The sequence below is a fragment of the Triticum aestivum genome, chromosome 5B (genome assembly GCF_018294505.1).
Source record: "Triticum aestivum cultivar Chinese Spring chromosome 5B, IWGSC CS RefSeq v2.1, whole genome shotgun sequence".
NCBI classification, from domain to species: domain Eukaryota; kingdom Viridiplantae; phylum Streptophyta; class Magnoliopsida; order Poales; family Poaceae; genus Triticum; species Triticum aestivum.
Window position 1 is genome coordinate 702,613,009 of NC_057807.1, and position 22,403 is coordinate 702,635,411.

The window sequence follows — 22,403 nt, forward strand, 5'->3', positions numbered from 1 at the left end:
TAGTGGCGGCCATGGGAGCTGCGCAGGGAGGCAAAACTCAACGATGAGTTTGGGAGCAACTCCGGAGGCGGCTAGAGATGATGCTATGGATGGATCCTGCAACAAATGAGTTGTTGCGGTAGGGAAATTACAACAAGGACTCGGTTGCAAAAACGCTAGATATAATGCTAGGTGAGCCCAGGACACGCGTCACTCGAAAGAGGCGGCGGATGCTTGCGTGCGATCAGTCGGATGATTAGAAACATTTCCCTAATTCAAGTAGGTTCCACACCCCGATACAAATTAAAGTTGGGCCGAAGCTACGTAGGTACTACCTCTCTTTCAGTTTACAGGGCGTGCGCGTACCCCTAGATCATTAATTTGATCAACCTAATACAAGTCATATATTACAAAAAATATACCAACATAAACTTGGGAGTTTCTACTTTCAAAAGATATAATTTTTGTGTTTATAGTTTATATTAGGTGATAAAATTGACAACCTAGGCATACGCGCAAGACTTGTAGACTGACGTGCAGAGAGTCATATCGACGGTCAACAAAACGAAACCATCTTATGAACCGCAGCCTGAGGCCATAGTGGTGTAGTTACGTTTAAATTTAGTCGGTAGAGACGTGACCCAAGAGTATCGTTGACAAGTATACGCAGTCTCTGCAGTGATCATGATATTTACGAGTCTAGTGTCTGGCGAAGGTTATTTTCGTGGCCGTAAGGACTCAAGGCTCGATCGACAGCTCCGCACCGTGTCGCCTTGCCTTTTCTTAACGGGCCGTGTGCCCGTCCGCAAGGACTTCCATGGAAGGTGATGACTTCCATGGAGTGATCGTGTTGCTTGGGCAAAGACTAAGGACTCAATACTCATATATAGTACGATCGACAGCTCTGCGCCGTGTCGCTATGCTTGCCCCACGGTGTGACTGCCGACAAGAGCAAGGTCATGACTTCCATGGCATGATCGATGCGCTTGTGGCTCAGAGAAGGACGAGATCACCACAACTCTCGCTAGCTGTTCACCGCACATAGGTAAACACCCCAGCTCAATGGCCGCTCTATCCATGTCTGTCCGTATTCCCATCTTCCTGTTAGTTATACTCACGGCCGTATCCGCTTCTTCTCCTAGTTCGACCAATGGCAATGGTAGTGACACCGATCTCGCCGCGCTGCTCGCTTTCAAAGCCCAGCTCACTGACCCTCACAACATCCTTGCCCGCAACTGGACCATCAACACCTCTTTCTGCCACTGGATTGGCGTCTCGTGTAGCCGGCGTAGACAACGTGTCACTGCTCTAGCATTGGGGGATACACCTCTCGTTGGATCTGTGGCACCTCAAGTTGGTAACCTCTCTTTCCTCTCCATCCTTAACCTCACCCGCACTAATCTTACAGGCTCCATTCCAGCCGAACTTGGTAGGCTACATCGTCTTAAGTATCTCGATCTTAGAAGAAATAGCCTATCAGACGCCATACCTGCTACCCTTGGAAACCTCACAAGGCTCGTGTCCCTTCGTCTAGGTTACAACCAACTCTCGGGCCAGATCCCTCCCGAGATGCTGCTTCACATGCAAAGCCTTGGGGAAATTCATCTGTTCGGAAATTACTTGAGTGGCGAAATACCACCGTCTTTGTTCAACAACACGCCTTCCATGACGTTCATCAACTTTGGAAATAACAACCTGTCAGGTCCTATACCACAAACCATTGCATCTCTATCCATTCTTTGGGTCTTGAATCTAGAGTTAAATCAACTCTCAGGCCTAGTGCCGCAAGCCATGTACAACATGTCTAGGTTGCAAGCGTTTTCACTATTGAGCAACAGTAATCTATATGGAACTATTCCCAGCAATCAAAGTTTTATTCTCCCAAAGTTGAAGTTTCTTAATCTATACAATAACAAATTTACTGGTCGGATTCCATCCGGGCTTGCATCTTGCAAGCACCTACAAATACTTACTTTGTCGAGAAATTATTTTGTGGATGTTGTACCAACATGGTTAGCCAGATTGCCACACCTCAAAGAACTTTCCTTGGGTTTTAACAATCTTACTGGCTCAATCCCAACTGGTCTAAGCAATCTTACTGGTCTTACTTCACTAGAGATGTCCTACAGCAACCTCAAAGGGGAGATTCCATCGGAATTAGGTCTACTGCAGGAACTCTCATATTTGTATCTTGGACTCAATCAGTTGACAGGTAAAATCCCAACTTCCCTTGGTAATTTATCCAAATTGTCATTCCTAGCTTTGAATTACAATCAACTGTCCGGCCAAGTACCAACAACACTTGGAAATGGTGCAGCTTTGAACTATCTTGATTTGTCGCAAAACAATTTAGAGGGGAATCTAGACTTCTTGTCAGCTCTTTCCAAGTGCCAACAACTCCAAAGTCTTGGTATAAACGACAATTATTTCACGGGCGTCCTCTCTGGCCATGTGGGAAACCTCAGCTCACAATTACAAACTTTAGCTGCAGGTTACAACAAGTTAACAGGCGGCCTTCCCGTAGAAATTTCAAACATAAGCAGTCTCGAATCAATAGATCTTTCTAGCAACCAATTCACCGGGCCCATCCCAGAATCCATCGCTATGTTAGAAAATCTTGTGTGGCTTAGTCTCCCCAACAATGAAATGTTAGGTCCTATGCCAACACAAATGGGTATGCTTCAGAGTCTAGAACGGTTGTTTCTCCAATCAAACAAATTATCAGGCTCTATACCAAGCAGCTTTGGTAATCTCAGTTCGTTAGAACGCATCGACTTGTCTAGTAACCAGGTAACTTCAGAGATACCATCAAGCCTTTTCCAGCTAGATAAGCTTATCCAACTAGATATTTCTCGCAATTCCTTTGCGGGTGCACTACCAGTCGATGTTTCTGGTCTAAGTCAAACTTATCAATTAGACTTTTCTTCCAACTTATTGATAGGGAGCATCCCAAAATCATTTGGAGAACTTATTATGCTGACATACCTCAATCTATCACATAACTCCTTTAGAGACTCAATTCCTGACCAATTGGAAAATTTAACAAGCTTAGATTCGCTAGACCTCTCATCTAACAATATCTCAGGTACCATTCCCATGTTCTTTGTGTTGGGGCTGGACAGCAACAATGTGCTGCACAAATTCATCGGCACGGCAAATATGCACACTACACAGCCCCCTCTACTTGTGATGAACTTTGAGGACAGTTTCAACCAACAAGTAAGCAGCGAATAACACAAACAGCATGCACAAGTGACACAGGATTTAACGTGGAAAAACCTCCTCAACTTGAGGAGTAAAAACCACGGCTGTGGACCGACCGGTCCACGCAACTTCACTATGAGAATGATGAGTACAAAGTCTTCTCTAGAACCTCTAGAGAGATTTACAACACACTCTCCACGTTGCCAACCGGCAACAGCAATAACAACCACAAGAAATAAGATTTCAGCAAAGCAGAGTTTACACAGTTTCTGTACCCTCCAGTGTTTTGCAAACTGCTCTTAAACCGCTGAACCAAACAGCACCAAATTTGGCATACAAGTAGACACACGAATTCCTGAGATCCCCTCCAAAATTCAGCTCAATCGGACATCGTTTGCCTACCCAAACTGTTCGTCTCCCAAAACTACTATGTTCTGAAACTGCAGCAGTGAGAGCTGACAAAACCACTCTCAAATCTGATGCTCCAATGACCCAATCCTCAAACCAGCTAACCAAATCGAAGTACTCAAAGTAAGGAACGAGCTCACCAAGTTTGGGGTCGATCCAAGCACGTTTGAGCCTCCAATCACCAGCTTGAACACTGTCTAGTCAGATGCAGCAAATCTGGACAGAACCTCTGCTTCTTCTTCTTCCTCTCTCCCAGGTTGTGTTTTCTCTTGTATGCTCTCACTCTCACTCTCACGAATGGCAGCCACCACCAGCAAGGGGTGGAGTGGCTAGGGTTTTCTTCTTGCTTCACTTCCCTTGGAAGCGCTCTCAACCGTTGGATGCAGCGAAGATCAACGGCTGACATGTGTTGGACTTATGGGCTGATGTTGGGCTGCCAACACACCTCCATGTGGAGGGACTTAGCCCAACAAACTCCCCCTCCCAACATCATGGAGGGTCTCACTGCCTTCCGGCAGCCATGCCAGCGAGCCGGCGGCATACTTCGAGCTTCTTCCTTGTCACTACTTTAGTCAACATATCAGCCCCATTGTCATCGGTGTGAACCTTCTCAAGTTGCATTTTCTTGGAATACAGCACATCTCGAACCCAATGCTAACGGACTTCTATATGCTTAGACCTTGAATGAAAGCTTGCATTCTTACTCAAGTGGATAGCACTTTGGTTGTCACAAAACAACATATACTTGTCTTGCTTAAAACCAAGCTCACAAGCCAACCGTTTCAGCCACAATAGCTCTTTGCTCGCCTCTGTTACAGCAATGAATTCAGCTTCAGTTGTATTCAATGCCACACACTTCTGCAGCCTGCTTTGCCATGACACCGCTCCCCCTGCATAGGTAACCAAGTAACCTGAAGTAGACTTCCTTCTATCAACATCTCCAGCCATGTCAGAATCTGAAAAAGCAATCAGCTTTGCCTCACCGTCACCGAAGCAAAGTTTCAGATTTGTGCTGCCCTGAAGATATCTCAAAATCCACTTTGTGGCTTCCCAATGAGGTCCTCCTGGATTGGACATAAATCTGCTCACAGTACTAACCGCGTGAGCAATGTCAGGCCTTGTACACACCGTAGCATACATCAAACTCCCAACCGCTGAAGCATAAGGAACATGATGCATTTCCTTTTTCTGCTCATCAGTGGTAGGACATTGCTTTCTGCTCAACTTGAAATGGGCTGCTAGTGGACAACTTACAACTTTAGCATTTTCCATCCTGAACTTCTGAAGTACCTTCTCAATATACTTCTCTAGGGACAAGTACAACTTGTTGCAATTTCTGTCTCGCTCAATTCTCATTCCGAAAATGTTCTTTGCTGGACCTAAGTCTTTCATAGCAAAACATTTGCTCAACTCCTTCTTCAACTTAGCAATCCTAGAGACATTCTTGCCAACAATCAGGATATCATCAACATAGAGCAATAATATGATGAAATCATCACCTGAGAACCTCTGAATAAACACACAATGGTCTGAGCTAAACTTCTTGTAGCCTTGCTCCCCCATGACAGTTTCAAACTTCATGTACCATTGTTTTGGTGCTTGTTATGTTTTCATCCATATACTTATTAAACCATTAATGATTGTGTCTCCACCTAAAACAATATAGTAGAGCAACTATCTATCAAATTTTCATTTATGTTCCTGTTGAATAGAGTACGGATCACTTGGAAAAGCCTCAAGGAAAAGTGACGTGTTCAGCTACGGAATCATGCTCCTTGAAGTCTTCACCGGAAAAAGACCCACTGATGTCATGTTTGGCGCACAACTAACTCTTAGGCAGTGGGCTCATCGGGCATTTCCTACGGATCTTGTCCAGGTCGTTGACGGCCAACTTCTACATGACTCCTCAATTTCAGGCTGCAGATTGGACTATGGCTTCTTAGCGTCAGTCTTTGAGGTGGGTTTGCACTGTTCCAGTGACTCTCCTGACCAGAGGATGACAATGCACGACGTGGTCGTGACGCTGAAGAAGATCAAAGCCGAGTACACAAAACTGGTAGCAGCTATGTCAACTAGTGCAACACAGTGAACCGATCTCATGTGCTTGCTTAATTATGTCTTGTGTACATATATTTTACATCTGCATGTAGAACTAGCGCACGTAACTTCAGGTATGGGCAGGACTGAAATAAGTTGTACTGAGGTGCACTATACATTAAACACTGTTTTGTTCTCTCCGACTGTGCGAGTAACATTCTCGTTCCCTTTCAGTCATGAACAAAACTGAACAAGACCGAAGAGAATACGAGTTCACATTTGGCATGCACTCTGAATATGTGTGAGAGCAGCATTGCGGCTCCCTTGCTATTGCTCTGACAGTTACACACTTTCTGAAATCTGAACATGACGAAAGAGAGGCACAACCGCATAAGGCTTCTCTGTTTCTAGCTGCAGATGCTTGTAAGTAGTCAGCAAGACTGTGTTTGTACTGACACAGGAGACATGACAGCTCCACGCCCTAAGAGCAGAGCAGAGGAAACAGAGTAGCAAAGCAGAGGAGAATAAACAGAGTAGTAAAACGGCGTATGTGCCTTATTCTCGATTAACCGCTTAGGCACATACCTTGTGCTTATTACACGGTTTATAAATCACGCTCACTCTGCTTTGGTCAAGTACACACATTGGCTTTGCAACAGTTGCAAGCAAGCTGCAGCTCTACTCTGCAGTTGCCCCACCACACAACATATTCTTTTACCACCAGTTATCGGCGGCGCCTGCTACAGCCTGCAGGGTTCGTTTTGGTGCCCGCCAACCAAATGGCAATTCATCTTCAGTTACCGGATCATTCAGAGATTTGTATAATTGTATTTGGAATAAGAGGAACCCAGCACCATTTTTCATACATATGTACGCAGTACTAGCAAGCAAGCAGCAACGTAACGTGAGTTGAGAGATGGCTCCTTTTTGGAGGTGTCCCCTGTTTCAGCTTAGGTTTTTCCTGTCTCCATCTGAAAGCACAAGAGGTAGTAGCTCCAGATCTCCTTCACCAATCACCATGGCATTCCAAGCAAGCAAGCATGCTAGCAGCACGCACGTGCACTAATAGATGCGCTGTGTGTCGAAATCAAATCCACAAAAATAATACTACATGACTGCCTCAGATAATGGGCTCACACTAGGACCGGGTAATCTAGCTAGTAGACGTGTTCAGAAAATTAACCATGCGTGTTCAGCGAATAATTTGTCCATACGGTCTGTTTGCAGCGAAGAAGAACTACTCCGTGAAGAAGAACTGAAGTGGGCTTTACGTGCTAAAGTACGTAGAGTGGTCCAGGGGGGCGCGAATACTCAGTTCTTTCATTTAATTGCTAATGGCAAACACAGAAAGAAGCGAATCTTTCAGCTTGAGCAGGACGAGGGTATGATTGTAGGTCAGGATAACCTAAAAACGTACATCACCGACTATTATAAGCATTTATTTGGTCCACCGGAGGATAATACGGTGTCCCTCGATGAGTCCAGAACTGAGGATGTACCTCAGCTTTCGGCTGCTGATAATGAGCTTCTAATTGCCCCGTTCTCGGAGAAGGAGGTTTATGATGCTATTGCACAAATGAAAAATAATAAGGCTCCCGGACCGGATGGTTTCCTGGCAGAGTTCTATAAGAAGTGCTGGCACATTATTAAGGAGGATTTACTACCTATGTTTCATGATCTATTCTCTGGACAGCTTCAATTATTCCACTTGAATTTTGGGACTATCACACTATTGCCTAAGAAGACGGATGCGGTCAGAATTGAGCAATTCAGGCCGATCTGTCTCCTTAATGTTAGTTTCAAAATCTTCACCAAGGTCGGGACCAACAGGCTCACACAGATTGCGCATTCTGTGGTGCAACAGTCCCAAACCGCGTTCATGCCAGACAAAAACATCCTAGAAGGGGTGGTAGTCCTGCATGAAACGCTCCATGAAATCCACTCCAAAAAATTAGATGAAGTGATTTTTAAAGTGGATTTCGAGAAAGCGTATGATAAGGTAAAGTGGCCATTTCTCCAACAATCTTTGCGTAACAGGTACAATCATTTACGCAAAAAGGTAGTGTGGGAATTAGAGTTAATGATGACATAGGTCACTATTTCCAGACACATAAAGGCCTACGACAAGGAGACCCGATGTCCCCTATCTTGTTTAACATTGTGGTAGATATGTTGGCAGTTTTGATAGGAAGGGCTAAGGAAAATGGTCAAGTAGGTGGATTGGTGCCTCATCTTGTTGATGGAGGTATCTCTATCCTACAATACGCTGATGATACAATCATCTTTATGGAGCATGACTTGGTTAAGGCAAGAAATATGAAGCTGGTTTTATGCCTATTTGAACAATTGACCGGGTTAAAGATAAACTTTCATAAGAGCGAGCTGTTCTGTTTTGGTAGGGCCAAAGATGAACAGGATGCTTATAGGCAATTGTTTGAATGTGAGTTGGGACAGCTACCTTTCTCATACTTGGGGATTCCTATCCACCATCGTAGGCTAACAAACAGAGAATGGAAGTGCATTGAGGACCGATTTGAGAAGAAACTGAGCTGCTGGAAGGGCAAGCTCATGTCATATGGAGGCCGGTTAATCCTAATTAATTCGGTACTCACGAGTATGCCGATGTTTCTTCTTTCGTTCTTTGAGGTACCAGTTGGTGTTAGGAAGAGACTGGACTTCTATAGATCGCGGTTCTTCTGGCAGGGTGATGAGCTTAAAAGAAAATATAGGCTTGCTAAGTGGGATATCATTTGTAGACCGAAAGACCAAGGGGGTCTAGATATTGAGAACCTCGAAATTAAGAATAAATGCCTTCTTAGCAAGTGGCTGTGGAAGCTTTCGTCGGAGACTGATGCTATGTGGACACAGATCCTTCGCGGCAAGTACCTCCAGTCAAAAACTTTGTCACAGGTCTCTGTAAGGCCGACCGACTCGCCTTTCTGGAAGGGTCTCATCAAGGTCAAGCAGGCATTGTTTAATAGGACAAAGTTTGTTGTTGGAAGCGGCACGAGTATACGTTTCTGGGGGGATACTTGGCTCGGTGACGCACCCTTGGCCATCCAATATCCCTCTTTGTATCGCATTGTTCAACGAAAGGACGTGGTAGTTGCTTCGTGAAGGAAATATGCCCTAGAGGCAATAATAAAGTTATTATTTATTTCCTCATATCATGATAAATGTTTATTATTCATGCTAGAATTGTATTAACCGGAAACATAATACATGTGTGGATATATAGACAAACAGAGTGTCACTAGTATGCCTCTACTTGACTAGCTTGTTAATCAAAGATGGTTATGTTTCCTAACCATGAACAAGGAGTTGTTATTTGATTAACAAGGTCACATCATTGGTTGAATGATCTGATTGACATGACCCATTCCGTTAGCTTAGCACACGATCGTTTAGTATGTTGCTATTGCTTCCTTCATGACTTATACATGTTCCTATGACTATGAGATTATGCAACTCCCGTTTATCGGAAGAACACTTTGTGTGCTACCAAACGTCACAACGTAACTGGGTGATTATAAAGGTGCTCTACAGGTGTCTCCGAAGGTACTTGTTGAGTTGGCGTATTTCGAGATTAGGATTTGTCACTCCGAATGTCGGAGAGGTATCTCTGGGCCCTCTCGGTAATACACATCACTTAAGCCTTGCAAGCACTTCAACTAATGAGTTAGTTGTGAGATGATGTATTACGGAACGAGTAAAGAGACTTGCCGGTAACGAGATTGAACTAGGTATTGGATACCGACGATCGAATCTCGGGCAAGTAACATACCGATGACAAAGGGAACAACGTATGTTGTTATGCGGACTGACCGATAAAGATCTTCGTAGAATATGTAGGAACCAATATGGGCATCCAGGTCCCGCTATTGGTTATTGACCGGAGACATGTCTCGGTCATGTCTACATTGTTCTCGAACCGTAGGGTCCGCACGCTTAAGGTTTCGATGACGGTTATATTATGAGTTTATGTATTTTGATGTACCGAAGGTTGTTCGGAGTCCCGGATATGATCACGGACATGACGAGGAGTCTCGAAATGGTCGAGACATAAAGATTGATATATTGGACGGATATATTTGGACACCGAAAAGGTTCCGGAGAAGTTTGGAGCTCCGGGAGGTTACCGAAAACCCCCGGGAGGTATATGGGCCTTATTGGGCCCATATAGGAGGAAGGGAGAAGTAACAAGGGAAGGGGGCGCGCCCCCCCAGCCCAATCCGAATTGGGGAAGGGGGCCGGCCCCCCCTTTCCTTTCTCCTTCCCCCTCTTCCTATTACTACTACTAGTACTACTTCCTAATACTAGTACTCTTTCCTTCCCCCTCCAAATAAGATAAGGAAAAGGGGGGGTAAACCTACTTGGAGTAAGTTTCCCCCTCCCCATGGCGCGCCCCCCTTGTGGCCGGCCACCTCCTCCCTCCCTCCTTTATATACGGGGGTAGGGGGGCACCCTAGTACACACAAGTTGATCATTGAGATCGTTCCTTAGCCGTGTGCGGTGCCCCCCTCCATGATATTACACCTCGGTCATATTGTAGCGGTGCTTAGGCGAAGCCCTGCGACAGGAGAACATCAAGATCGTCACCACGCCATCGTGCTGACGGAACTCCCCCTCGGAGCCTCTACTGGATTAGAGATCGAGGGTGCATCATCGAGCTGTACGCATGTCAAGAACTCGGAGGTGCCGGAGTAACGGTGCTTGGATCGGTTGGACCGGGAGGACGTACGACTACTTCCTCTACGTTGCGTCAACGCTTCCGCTTCGGTCTACGAGGGTACGTAGACAACACTCTCCCCTCGTTGCTGTATCATCACCATGATCTTGCGTGTGCGTAGGAAAATTTTGAAATTACTACGTTACCCAACAGTGGCATCCGAGCCTAGGTTTTTATGGTTTGATGTTATATGCACGAGTAGAACACAAGTGAGTTGTGGGCGATATAAGTCATACTGCTTACCAGCATGTCATATTTTGGTTCGGCGGTATTGTTGGATGAAGCGGCCCGGACCGACATTACGCGTACGCTTACGCGAGACTGGTTTTACCGCCGTGCTTTGCACACAGGTGACTAGCGGGTGTCAGTTTCTCCAACTTTAGTTGAACCGAGTGTGGCTACGCCCGGTCCTTGCGAAGGTTAAAACAGCATCAACTTGACAAACTATCGTTGTGGTTTTGATGCGTAGGTGAGATTGGTTCTTGCTTAAGCCCGTAGCAGCCACGTAAAACTTGCAACAACAAAGTAGAGGACGTTTAACTTGTTTTTGCAGGGCATGTTGTGATGTGATATGGCCAAGACATGATGCTATATTTTATTGTATGAGATGATCATGTTTTGTAACCGAAGTTATCGGCAACTGGCAGGAGCCATATGGTTGTCGCTTTATTGTATGAAATGCAAACGCCCTGTAATTGCTTTACTTTATCACTAAGCGGTAGCGATAGTCGTAGAAGCAATAGATGGCGTAAACGACAACGATGCTACGATGGAGATCAAGGTGTCGCGCCGGTGACGATGGTGATCATGATAGTGCTTCGGAGATGGAGATCACAAGCACAAGAAGATGATGGTCATATCATATCACTTATATTGATTGCATGTGATGTTTATCCTTTATGCATCTTATCTTGCTTTGATTGACGGTAGCATTTTAAGATGATCTCTCACTAAAAATTATCAAGTAGTGTTCTCCCTGAGTATGCACCGTTGCCAAAGTTCGTCGTGCCCAGACACCACGTGATGATCGGGTGTGATAAGCTCTACGTCCATCTACAACGGGTGCAAGCCAGTTTTGCACACGCAGAATACTCAGGTTATACTTGACGAGCCTAGCATATGCAGATATGGCCTCGAACACGGAGACCGAAAGGTCGAGCGTGAATCATATAGTAGATATGATCAACATAAGATGTTCACCATTGAAAACTACTCCATCTCACGTGATGATCGGTTATGGTTTAGTTGATTTGGATCACGTGATCACTTAGATGACTAGAGAGATGTCTGTCTAAGTGGGAGTTCTTAAGTAATATGATTAATTGAACTAAAAATTTATCATGAACTTAGTACCTGATAGTATCTTGCTTGTCTATGTTGTTTGTAGATAGATGGCCCTTGCTGTTGTTCCGTTGAATTTTAATGCGTTCCTTGAGAAAGCTAAGTTGAAAGATGATGGTAGCAACTATGCGGACTGGGTCCGTAACTTGAGGATTATCCTCATTGCTGCACAGAAAAATTACGTCCTGGAAGCACCGCTGGGTGCCAGGCCTGCTGCTGATGCAACTGACGACGTTAAGAACGTCTGGCAGAGCAAAGCTGATGACTACTCGATAGTTCAATGTGCCATGCTTTACGGCTTAGAACCGGGACTTCAACGACGTTTTGAACGTCATGGAACATATGAGATGTTTCAGGAGTTGAAGTTGATATTCCAGAAGAATGCCCGGATTGAGAGATATGAAGTCTCCAATAAGTTCTATAGCTGCAAGATGGAGGAGAATAGTTCTGTCAGTGAGCACATACTCAAGATGTCTGGGTATTGTAATCACTTGATTCAACTGGGAGTTACTCTTCCGGATGATAGCGTCATTGACAGAATTCTCCAATCACTTCCACCAAGCTACAAGAGCTTCGTGATGAACTATAATATGCAAGGGATGGATAAGACGATTCCCGAGCTCTTCGCAATGCTAAAGGCTGCGGAGGTAGAAATCAAGAAGGAGCATCAAGTGTTGATGGTTAACAAGACCACTAGTTTCAAGAAAAAGGGCAAAGGGAAGAAGAAGGGGAACTTCAAGAAGAACAACAAACAAGTTGCTGCTCAAGAGAAGAAACCCAAGTCTGGACCTAAGCCTGAAACTGAGTGCTTCTACTGCAAGCAGACTGGTCACTGGAAGCGGAACTGCCCCAAGTATTTGGCGGATAAGAAGGATGGAAAAGTGAACAAAGGTATATGTGATATACATGTTATTGATGTGTACCTTACTAGAGCTCGCAGTAGCACCTGGGTATTTGATACTGGTTCTGTTGCTAATATTTGCAACTCGAAACAGGGACTACGTATTAAGCGAACACTAGCAAAGGACGAGGTGACGATGCGCGTGGGAAACGGTTCCAAAGTCGATGTGATCGCGGTCGGCACGCTACCTCTACATCTACCTTCGGGATTAGTATTAGACCTAAATAATTGTTATTTGGTGCCAGCGTTGAGCATGAACATTATATCTGGATCTTGTTTGATGCGAGACGGTTATTCATTTAAATCAGAGAATAATGGTTGTTCTATTTATATGAGTAATATCTTTTATGGTCATGCACCCTTGAAGAGTGGTCTATTTTTGATGAATCTCGATAGTAGTGATACACATATTCATAGTGTTGAAGCCAAAAGATGCAGAGTTGATAATGATAGTGCAACTTATTTGTGGCACTGCCGTTTGGGTCATATCAGTATAAAGCGCATGAAGAAACTCCATACTGATGGACTTTTGGAACCACTTGATTATGAATCACTTGGTACTTGCGAACCGTGCCTCATGGGCAAGATGACCAAAACACCGTTCTCCGGTACTATGGAGAGAGCAACAGATTTGTTAGAAATCATACATACAGATGTATGTGGTCCAATGAATGTTGAGGCTCGTGGCGGATATCGTTATTTTCTCACCTTCACAGATGATTTAAGCAGATATGGGTATATCTACTTAATGAAACATAAGTCTGAAACATTTGAAAAGTTCAAAGAATTTTAGAGTGAAGTTGAAAATCATCGTAACAAGAAAATAAAGTTTCTACGATCTGATCGTGGAGGAGAATATTTGAGTTACGAGTTTGGTCTACACTTAAAACAATGTGGAATAGTTTCACAACTCACGCCACCCGGAACACCACAGCGCAATGGTGTGTCCGAATGTCGTAATCGTACTTTACTTGATATGGTACGATCTATGATGTCTCTTACAGATTTACCGCTATCATTTTGGGGTTATGCTCTAGAGACAGCCACATTCACGTTAAATAGGGCACCGTCGAAATCCGTTGAGACGACACCTTATGAACTATGGTTTGGCAAGAAACCAAAGTTGTCGTTTCTTAAAGTTTGGGGTTGCGATGCTTATGTGAAAAAGCTTCAACCTGGTAAGCTCGAACCCAAATCGGAGAAATGTGTCTTCATAGGATACCCAAAGGAGACAGTTGGGTACACCTTCTATCACAGATCCGAAGGCAAGACATTTGTTGCTAAGAATGGATCCTTTCTAGAGAAGGAGTTTCTCTCGAAAGAAGTGAGTGGGAGGAAAGTAGAACTTGATGAGGTAACTGTACCTACCCCCTTGTTGGAAAATAATACATCACAGGAACCGGTTTCTGTGACGTCAAAACCAACTAGTGAGGAAGTTGATGATGATGATCATAGAACTTCAGATCAAGTTAATACAAAACCACGGAGGTCGAACAGAGTAAGATCCGCACCAGAGTGGTACGGTAATCCTATTCTGGAAGTCATGTTACTAGATCATGATGAACCTACGAACTATGAAGAAGCGATGGTGAGCCCAGATTCCGCAAAATGGCTTGAAGCCATGAAATCTGAGATGGGATCCATGTATGATAACAAAGTATGGACTTTGGTTGACTTGCCCGATGGTCGGCAAGCAATAGAGAATAAATGGATCTTCAAGAACAAGACTGACGCTGACGGTAATGTTACTGTCTACAAAGCTCGACTTGTTGCAAAAGGTTTTCGACAAGTTCAAGGGGTTGACTACGATGAGACCTTCTCACCCGTAGCGATGCTTAAGTCTGTCCGAATCATGTTAGCAATTGCCGCATTTTATGACTATGAAATTTGGCAAATGGATGTAAAAATTGCATTCCTGAATGGATTTCTGCAAGAAGAGTTGTATATGATGCAACCAGAAGGTTTTATCGATCCAAAGGGAGCTAACAAAGTGTGCAAGCTCCAACGTTCCATTTATGGACTGGTGCAAGCCTCTCGGAGTTGGAATAAATGTTTTGATAGTGTGATCAAAGCATTTGGTTTTATACAGACTTTTGGAGAAGCCTGTATTTACAAGAAAGTGAGTGGGAGCTCTGTAGCATTTCTAATATTATATGTGGATGACATATTATTGATTGGAAATGATATAGAATTTCTGGATAGCATAAAGGGATACTTGAATAAAAGTTTTTCAATGAAAGACCTCGGTGAAGCTGCTTACATATTGGGCATTAAGATCTATAGAGATAGATCAAGACGCTTAATTGGACTTTCACAAAGCACATACCTTGAAAAAGTTTTTGAAGAAGTTCAAAATGGATCAAGCGAAGAAAGGGTTCTTGCCTGTATTGCAAGGTGTGAAGTTGAGTAAGACTCAAAGCCCGACCACTGCAGAAGATAGAGAGAAAATGAAAAGTGTTCCCTATGCTTCAGCCATAGGCTCTATCATGTATGCAATGCTGTGTACCAGACCTGATGTGTGCCTTGCTATAAGTCTAGCAGGGAGGTAGCAAAGTAATCCAGGAGTGGATCACTGGACAGCGGTCAAGAACATCCTGAAATACCTGAAAAGGACTAAGGATATGTTTCTCGTATATGGAGGTGACAAAGAGGTCATCGTAAATGGTTACGTTGATGCAAGCTTTGACACTGGTCCGGACGATTCTAAATCGCAAACCAGATACGTGTTTACATTAAACGGTGGAGCTGTCAGTTGGTGCAGTTCAAAACAAAGCGTCGTGGCGGGATCTACATGTGAAGCGGAATACATAGCTGCTTCGGAAGCACCCAATGAAGGAGTCTGGATGAAGGAGTTCATATCCGATCTAGGTGTCATACCTAGTGCATCGGGACCAATGAAAATCTTTTGTGACAATACTGGAGCGATTGCCTTAGCGAAGGAATCCAGATTTCACAAGAGAACCAAGCACATCAAGAGACGCTTCAATTCCATCCGGGATCTAGTCCAGGTGGGAGACATAGAGATTTGCAAGATACATACGGATCTGAATGTTGCAGACCCGTTGACTAAGCCTCTTCCACGAGCAAAACATGATCAACACCAAGACTCCATGGGTGTTAGAATCATTACTGTGTAATCTAGATTATTGACTCTAGTGCAAGTGGGAGACTGAAGGAAATATGCCCTAGAGGCAATAATAAAGTTATTATTTATTTCCTCATATCATGATAAATATTTATTATTCATGCTAGAATTGTATTAACCGGAAACATAATACATGTGTGGATATATAGACAAACAGAGTGTCACTAGTATGCCTCTACTTGACTAGCTTGTTAATCAAAGATGGTTATGTTTCCTAACCATGAACAAGGAGTTGTTATTTGATTAACAAGGTCACATCATTGGTTGAATGATCTGATTGACATGACCCATTCCGTTAGCTTAGCACACGATCGTTTAGTATGTTGCTATTGCTTCCTTCATGACTTATACATGTTCCTATGACTATGAGATTATGCAACTCCCGTTTACCGGAAGAACACTTTGTGTGCTACCAAATGTCACAACGTAACTAGGTGATTATAAAGGTGCTCTACAGGTGTCTCCGAAGGTACTTGTTGAGTTGGCGTATTTCGAGATTAGGATTTGTCACTCCGAATGTCGGAGAGGTATCTCTGGGCCCTCTCGGTAATACACATCACTTAAGCCTTGCAAGCACTTCAACTAATGAGTTAGTTGTGAGATGATGTATTATGGAACGAGTAAAGAGACTTGTCGGTAACGAGATTGAACTAGGTATTGGATACCGACGATCGAATCTCGGGCAAGTAACATACCGATGACAAAGGGAACAACGTATGTTGTTATGCGGTCTGACCGATAAAGATCTTTGTAGAATATGTAGGAACCAATATGGGCATCCAGGTCCCGCTATTGGTTATTGACCTGAGACATGTCTCGGTCATGTCTACATTGTTCTCGAACCGTAGGGTCCGCACGCTTAAGGTTTCGATGACGGTTATATTATGAGTTTATGTATTTTGATGTACCGAAGGTTGTTCGGAGTCCCGAATATGATCACGGACATGACGAGGAGTCTCGAAATGGTCGAGACATAAAGATTGATATATTGGACGGATATATTTGGACACCGGAAAGGTTCCGGAGAAGTTTGGAGCTCCGGGAGGTTACCGGAAACCCCCAGGAGGTATATGGGCCTTATTGGGCCCATATAGGAGGAAAGGAGAAGGAACAAGGGAAGGGGGCGCGCCCCCCAGCCCAATCCGAATTGGGGAAGGGGGCCGGCCCCCCCTTTCCTTTCTCCTTCCCCCTCTTCCTATTACTACTACTAGTACTACTTCCTAATACTAGTACTATTTCCTTCCCCCTCCAAATAAGATAAGGAAAAGGGGGGGGCGGGAAACCTACTTGGAGTAAGTTTCCCCCTCCCCATGGCGCGCCCCCCTTGTGGCCGGCCACCTCCTCCCTCCCTCCTTTATATACGGGGGTAGGGGGGCACTCTAGTACACACAAGTTGATCATTGAGATCGTTCCTTAGCCGTGTGCGGTGCCCCCCTCCATGATATTACACCTCGGTCATATTGTAGCGGTGCTTAGGCGAAGCCCTGCGACAGGAGAACATCAAGATCGTCACCACGCCGTCGTGCTGACGGAACTCCCCCTCGGAGCCTCTACTGGGTTAGAGATCGAGGGTGCATCATCGAGCTGTACGCGTGTCAAGAACTCGGAGGTGCCGGAGTAACGGTGCTTGGATCGGTTGGACCGGGAGGACGTACGACTACTTCCTCTACGTTGCGTCAACGCTTCCGCTTCGGTCTACGAGGGTACGTAGACAACACTCTCCCTTCGTTGCTGTATCATCACCATGATCTTGCGTGTGCGTTGGAAAATTTTGAAATTACTACGTTACCCAACACTTCGGTCTTCCAATCTACCCCCCTTAATATTCAGTTCAGACGAGTGCTAGCGGGCAATCGTTGGGAAGAATGGCTCCATCTAGTTAGGAGACTGATGGACATCCAGCTTTCTCAACAACCCGATGAATTACGCTGGAAGTTGACTAAGTCTGGAGTATTCACGGTTAAATCAATGTATATTGATGTTATTAATTCGAACTCCATTCCTACGTCAAAACATATTTGGGATGTCAAAGTTCCTTTGAAATAAAAGTGTTTATGTGGTTTGTCCATAAACAAGTAATTTTAACGAAGGATAACTTGATGAAGCGTAATTGGACAGGACCTACTAGGTGTAGTTTCTGCGATCGGGATGAGACTATTAAACACCTCTTTTTTGATTGCCCGCTGGCCAAGGTACTCTGGCAGACGGTCCACATTGCTTTCAATATCAAACCACCGAATTCTGTTAATGCTTTATTTGGGACATGGCTTAATGGGATTGAGCCTAACTTAGCGAGACATATTCGGGTTGGGGTTTGTGCTTTGCTGTGGACTATCTGGAATTGCAGAAACGATTTGGTCTTTAACAGAATATCATGTATACATTTTTTGCAGGTTTTATTCCGGACTACGGCTCTGATCCGTTCGTGGTCGCTACTCACCCAGACGGAGCCCAGGGAGCATTTGGTTACTGGGTCTATCCGATGGGAGATGGTAGCTCGGGATATCTTCAACCGGTTTGGATGGCGGTTATGTAATAGGATAGGCATTTAGTATTCCTACCTAGTTTACCTAGCCGGTTGTGGCATCTTGATGTGGCTAGTTGATGTATCTACCTTCTTCGGGCTCTGTGTGAGCTTGTTCTGCTTTTTTTGACTTATGAGGACCTTTTGAACCATGTTGGCACTACTTTATTTTGTTAATAAGAGGGCCGTATGCATCATACTGATGCAGAGGCCGGGGTTTCCCCCTTTTCAAAAAGAAAAAAACGGTCTGTTTGCAGCAAATTTTCTCCCAGCCATCATTTTGCCACCGCGGTTCCAAATGCAAACATAGCCAAATCTCGAGCGAGCAAAGCCAGAATCAATATTACATCTCTAGCTATCTAGAAGAAAGAGTATTCAGCAGAGATAATCCACACTCCCGGATGCCCAAACAGAGAAATCATGTCTTAATAATTATCAAAAGTAAACAATGGGAATTCATTGCACTAGCAATTAGCAACTGAGACCACTATCGCCGTCTTTCTGAATGTGACCATCACCCTGCTGCAGCTTCTTATTTTCAGGCCTTCCTTCAGTATTGCACTCCAAGTAACGCAGCCAGCAGCACGCGAATTTAGAATCCAAAAGAAATTTTGGACAAAAGATGCATTTTAGTTGACAAGCAATGAATGATAACGATCTGTATTAATACCTCAATCAGAAGATGTGCATCTTAATTCTCATCAGTGTCAACATCTTCCCTGCTCTCTTTTTTCTCGCCACCAGTCTCTTCATTTTCCTTTTCAGTACAACAAATAGTAATTGTGGGATGGTTTGGATGGGCAACTGCTTCAGCCCTGACCGCAGCCTCTGCAGCCTTTCTCTCAGAAGGTGTAACGCCCCTATTGTCAAGCCTCGCCGTTGCTTGTTGAAGACATGTGAGATGCTCAATGCCTAAATAGAAGCCATATGTTTTTGCCACTGACACATTGATAAGAAAATCAAGATTCTTAAGCTTGGGCATGGACCCTTTGACAAATGTAACGTATGGTGACACATAATTACTATACAGGGTAAACTGCCTCAGACTTGGGAATCCTCGAACTGTAACCCTATCATCAGGCCTTTTTTTGAACCACAGATCAAGGCGAAGTAAAGCTGGGAGCTCCCCAAGAGTGACCAGACCCTCCTCTGTTAATTCAGCTAAATTGATCTCTAGGAAAGAAAGGCTGGTGAGTGCTGGAGCAATCCACTTTGGAAGTTTCGTGAAATAGTAGTTGCTGCTATACATATATAATACTTGAAGGGAAACTGGCGGTTGGGTCCAAGATTCTAAGAACTCGAGGGAACCACCACAGTGCCTAGTAATCTGTAAAAACCGGAGCTTGCAGCTGCCAAGCTTGCACAGTGAGGAAAGTAACATTTCTTCATGCCTCCTGAACTCGTCTGATTCTCCACCATCGAGATCTACATCGATTTCCTCCAAACCTGGTAGGTTTCCAAGATCCTCCACGGCATCTGCTGGACTCTGGGTAATACTAAAGCCTGATATCTCCTGTAAGTTCCTCATATTCCCAATCCTGTTTGGTATAGTTGTCCGACTTCCAGCAATTACGTGTTGTAGTTTGGTCAGCTGAACGAATCCAGTTGGCAACTCTTTCACTCCTGTATATCCAAAATCTAGGGTCTCTAGGTCACATAGCATCACGATCCCTGAAGGTAGCTTTGATATTCCTGTGTCTCTAAAGTTTAGGTACTTTAGTTGGAGCAATTTGCCAATACTTTTCATATCATACTCTTCTAAACCAGAACAACCTTCAAAATCCAATACACGTAGAGCTTCAAATTTACCAAGACTAGGTAAGTGTTTGATGCAAGCTGACGATGTTACTGTCAGAGATCGAACATGGCTTAGATCTTTTTGTGCGAGTAAATGTGCAATCTCATGATCAATGTGCTGGATCGATAGTCGCCGAATAAAACCTTGACGATTTCCCAAAGTCGTTTGGCCACCACCTACTACCACGATGAAATTATCTTCATTTGATTTTGAAATAATAAGTTCTAGCATCATGTCATGGACTCGGCAAGCACGAGCCTTGCCATCATAGCCGACGTCCACAAGCTGTACCATGCTTTTGTTGACAAGCTCATAGAAATATCTCTCGGCGACTTCTTGCCGACTTTGTCCACGCTCTTCAGAGATAAACCCTTCCGCTATCCACCGCCTCACTAACCTTTTTCGATCAATCACATAATCCTCGGGGAATACACTCAAATACAATAAACATGTCTTGAGATTAGGTGGAAGATCATTGTAGCTAAGTAATAGTATCTTACTCATTCCCTCCAAACTCTGGTTATTTTCCAGAGCAGAACCAATTGATCTTCTAATCTTCTCCCACTCCTCCTTGACTGCTGGTCTATTTGCTAACAAACTAGATATACTGACAATTGCCAATGGTAGGCCTCCACATTTTTTCAGGATTTCATTTGAACTTTCTTTCAGCATATCAGGGCAGTGGTCCTCAGAACCAAAAATTCTTTTGAGAAACAATCTTTTGGAGTGAAGATCACTTAGGGCTGCCATTTCATACACACGGTCATCACTACCAGGACAACATGATCTTGCCACATCAATAATTCGTGTAGTAGTTATAATTCTGCTAGAACAATTATTGTCTGGAAAAGCACACTTGATATTGCTCCATGCTTGGGTAGACCATATATCATCCACTATGACAAGATACCTAATAAATAGTAGCGGATGATGTTAGCTGATTTTGAAATGGAATTCAACTAGAAAAATAAACATGCAGTTAAACTCCAATGACGCAGATGCTTCATGTACTGGAGTGGTTAACAAGTGGAACATACTTCTTGGTTCTTAGTTATGTTTCCATCTATATTTTATCATACACCACCTCAATACAATTTAAGTGGAACACAAGTCTTGTACTCAATCACAAAAACAATGTTTATTTGATATATTTTTATCTACAAACATTGTTTCTCAATGCTTATTTGAGTACTATATATGGAATATAGTCTAATACAAGTGACAAGGATGAATTGCACGAGTCAAAATTGTGCTATGTTTTTCATCACGTGAAAAATATAACTGTACATGAAACAGTAACCAGTAAGTACCAAATTTGTGAAAACATTTGCAAGGAATGTTCTAAAAAATAACAACAGAAGTTAAAGTTACCTTTTATCCTTTAGCAGTTCTCTTAGCTTTGCAATGGATGTCGCTTCGTCCCAAATTTCAATATCTTTTCTGAATTCATCAGGGCAAGGCACTTTGTATATCAAATCCTTGATAATTTTCTTTATAACTGGCTTTTGTGAGACCGATACAAAAGCCTGACAATCGAAATGCCTTTCAATCTTGCGATAGACCTCATTTGCCAGTGTTGTCTTTCCCAATCCACCAAATCCAACAATTGACAACACCTTACGATCCTTGGTGGAGCTGTTTGTTTCTTCTGTCAACATCCACTTGACAAGATCATCTCTTGGACCCTTCACGCCCACAAGGTGTGCCTCCTCGGCAAACAGAGCGCACAACCGAGGATCCACGGCCGCATGCTCGGTTTTGGTGCAAGAAGTCTCACTCAGCTTGTAACTATCCTTGAGCTCTTTGACATGCTTGATGCGGGCCTTGAGTTCCTCGATCTGGTCGGCAATTCCACAGCGAGAATCGAGCGTCCTGAGGAAGCGAGTGGTGTCGCGGAAGATTTCCTTGAAGCCGCCGCGACGCCCGTGTTTGCCGAGGTGGCGGATGAACTTGTCGATGCAATCCTCGGTATCATAGGCCAGCTCCCTGAGCAGCGATATCCAGGCCTTCACCTGGACGCCTGGATCTTCGAGCATGGTGTACTCCTGGAGCGCGGCGTGCATGCTGGTCAGCTCGGCCTGGAGAGAGAGGATGTCCTTGCGGACGCCTCGCACGCGGCCGAACTTGCCGGCGAGCAGGTCGGCGAGCTTCCCCAGCAGCGGACCCAGCACGCCATGCGCGGCGCTCACCACCGACATCGATGGATCGGTCGATGCCCTCTGCTAGCTCTTTCTGGTCTCGCTCGTTGGTGTTTGTCAGATCTGCTGCTGCTGCTGCTGGGAGAGTGGAGAGGGAGAAGTGGCCGGATGGAGGAAGAGGAAAGCAGCAAGCAATAAT

At 44.3% G+C, this 22,403-nt stretch overlaps 2 protein-coding genes across 2 annotated transcripts; one reads left to right on the forward strand and one right to left on the reverse strand.

Moving 5' to 3' along the window:
* Window positions 1-989: 989 nt before the first annotated feature.
* Window positions 990-5,766, forward strand: LOC123114380 (probable LRR receptor-like serine/threonine-protein kinase At3g47570). The gene is made up of 2 exons (XM_044535822.1): window positions 990-1,336; window positions 5,304-5,766. The coding sequence occupies exons 1-2, from the start codon at window positions 1,042-1,044 to the stop codon at window positions 5,678-5,680; spliced, it is 672 nt and encodes a 223-aa protein (XP_044391757.1). The 5' UTR covers window positions 990-1,041; the 3' UTR covers window positions 5,681-5,766.
* A 12,822-nt stretch (window positions 5,767-18,588) lies between these two features.
* On the reverse strand, window positions 18,589-22,403 carry LOC123114379 (disease resistance protein RGA5). Its single transcript, XM_044535821.1, has 2 exons — window positions 21,438-22,403; window positions 18,589-20,976 (listed from the first exon to the last, which is right to left on the reverse strand). Exons 1-2 carry the CDS (start codon window positions 22,262-22,264, stop codon window positions 18,960-18,962), a joined length of 2,844 nt encoding a protein of 947 aa, XP_044391756.1. The 5' UTR covers window positions 22,265-22,403; the 3' UTR covers window positions 18,589-18,959.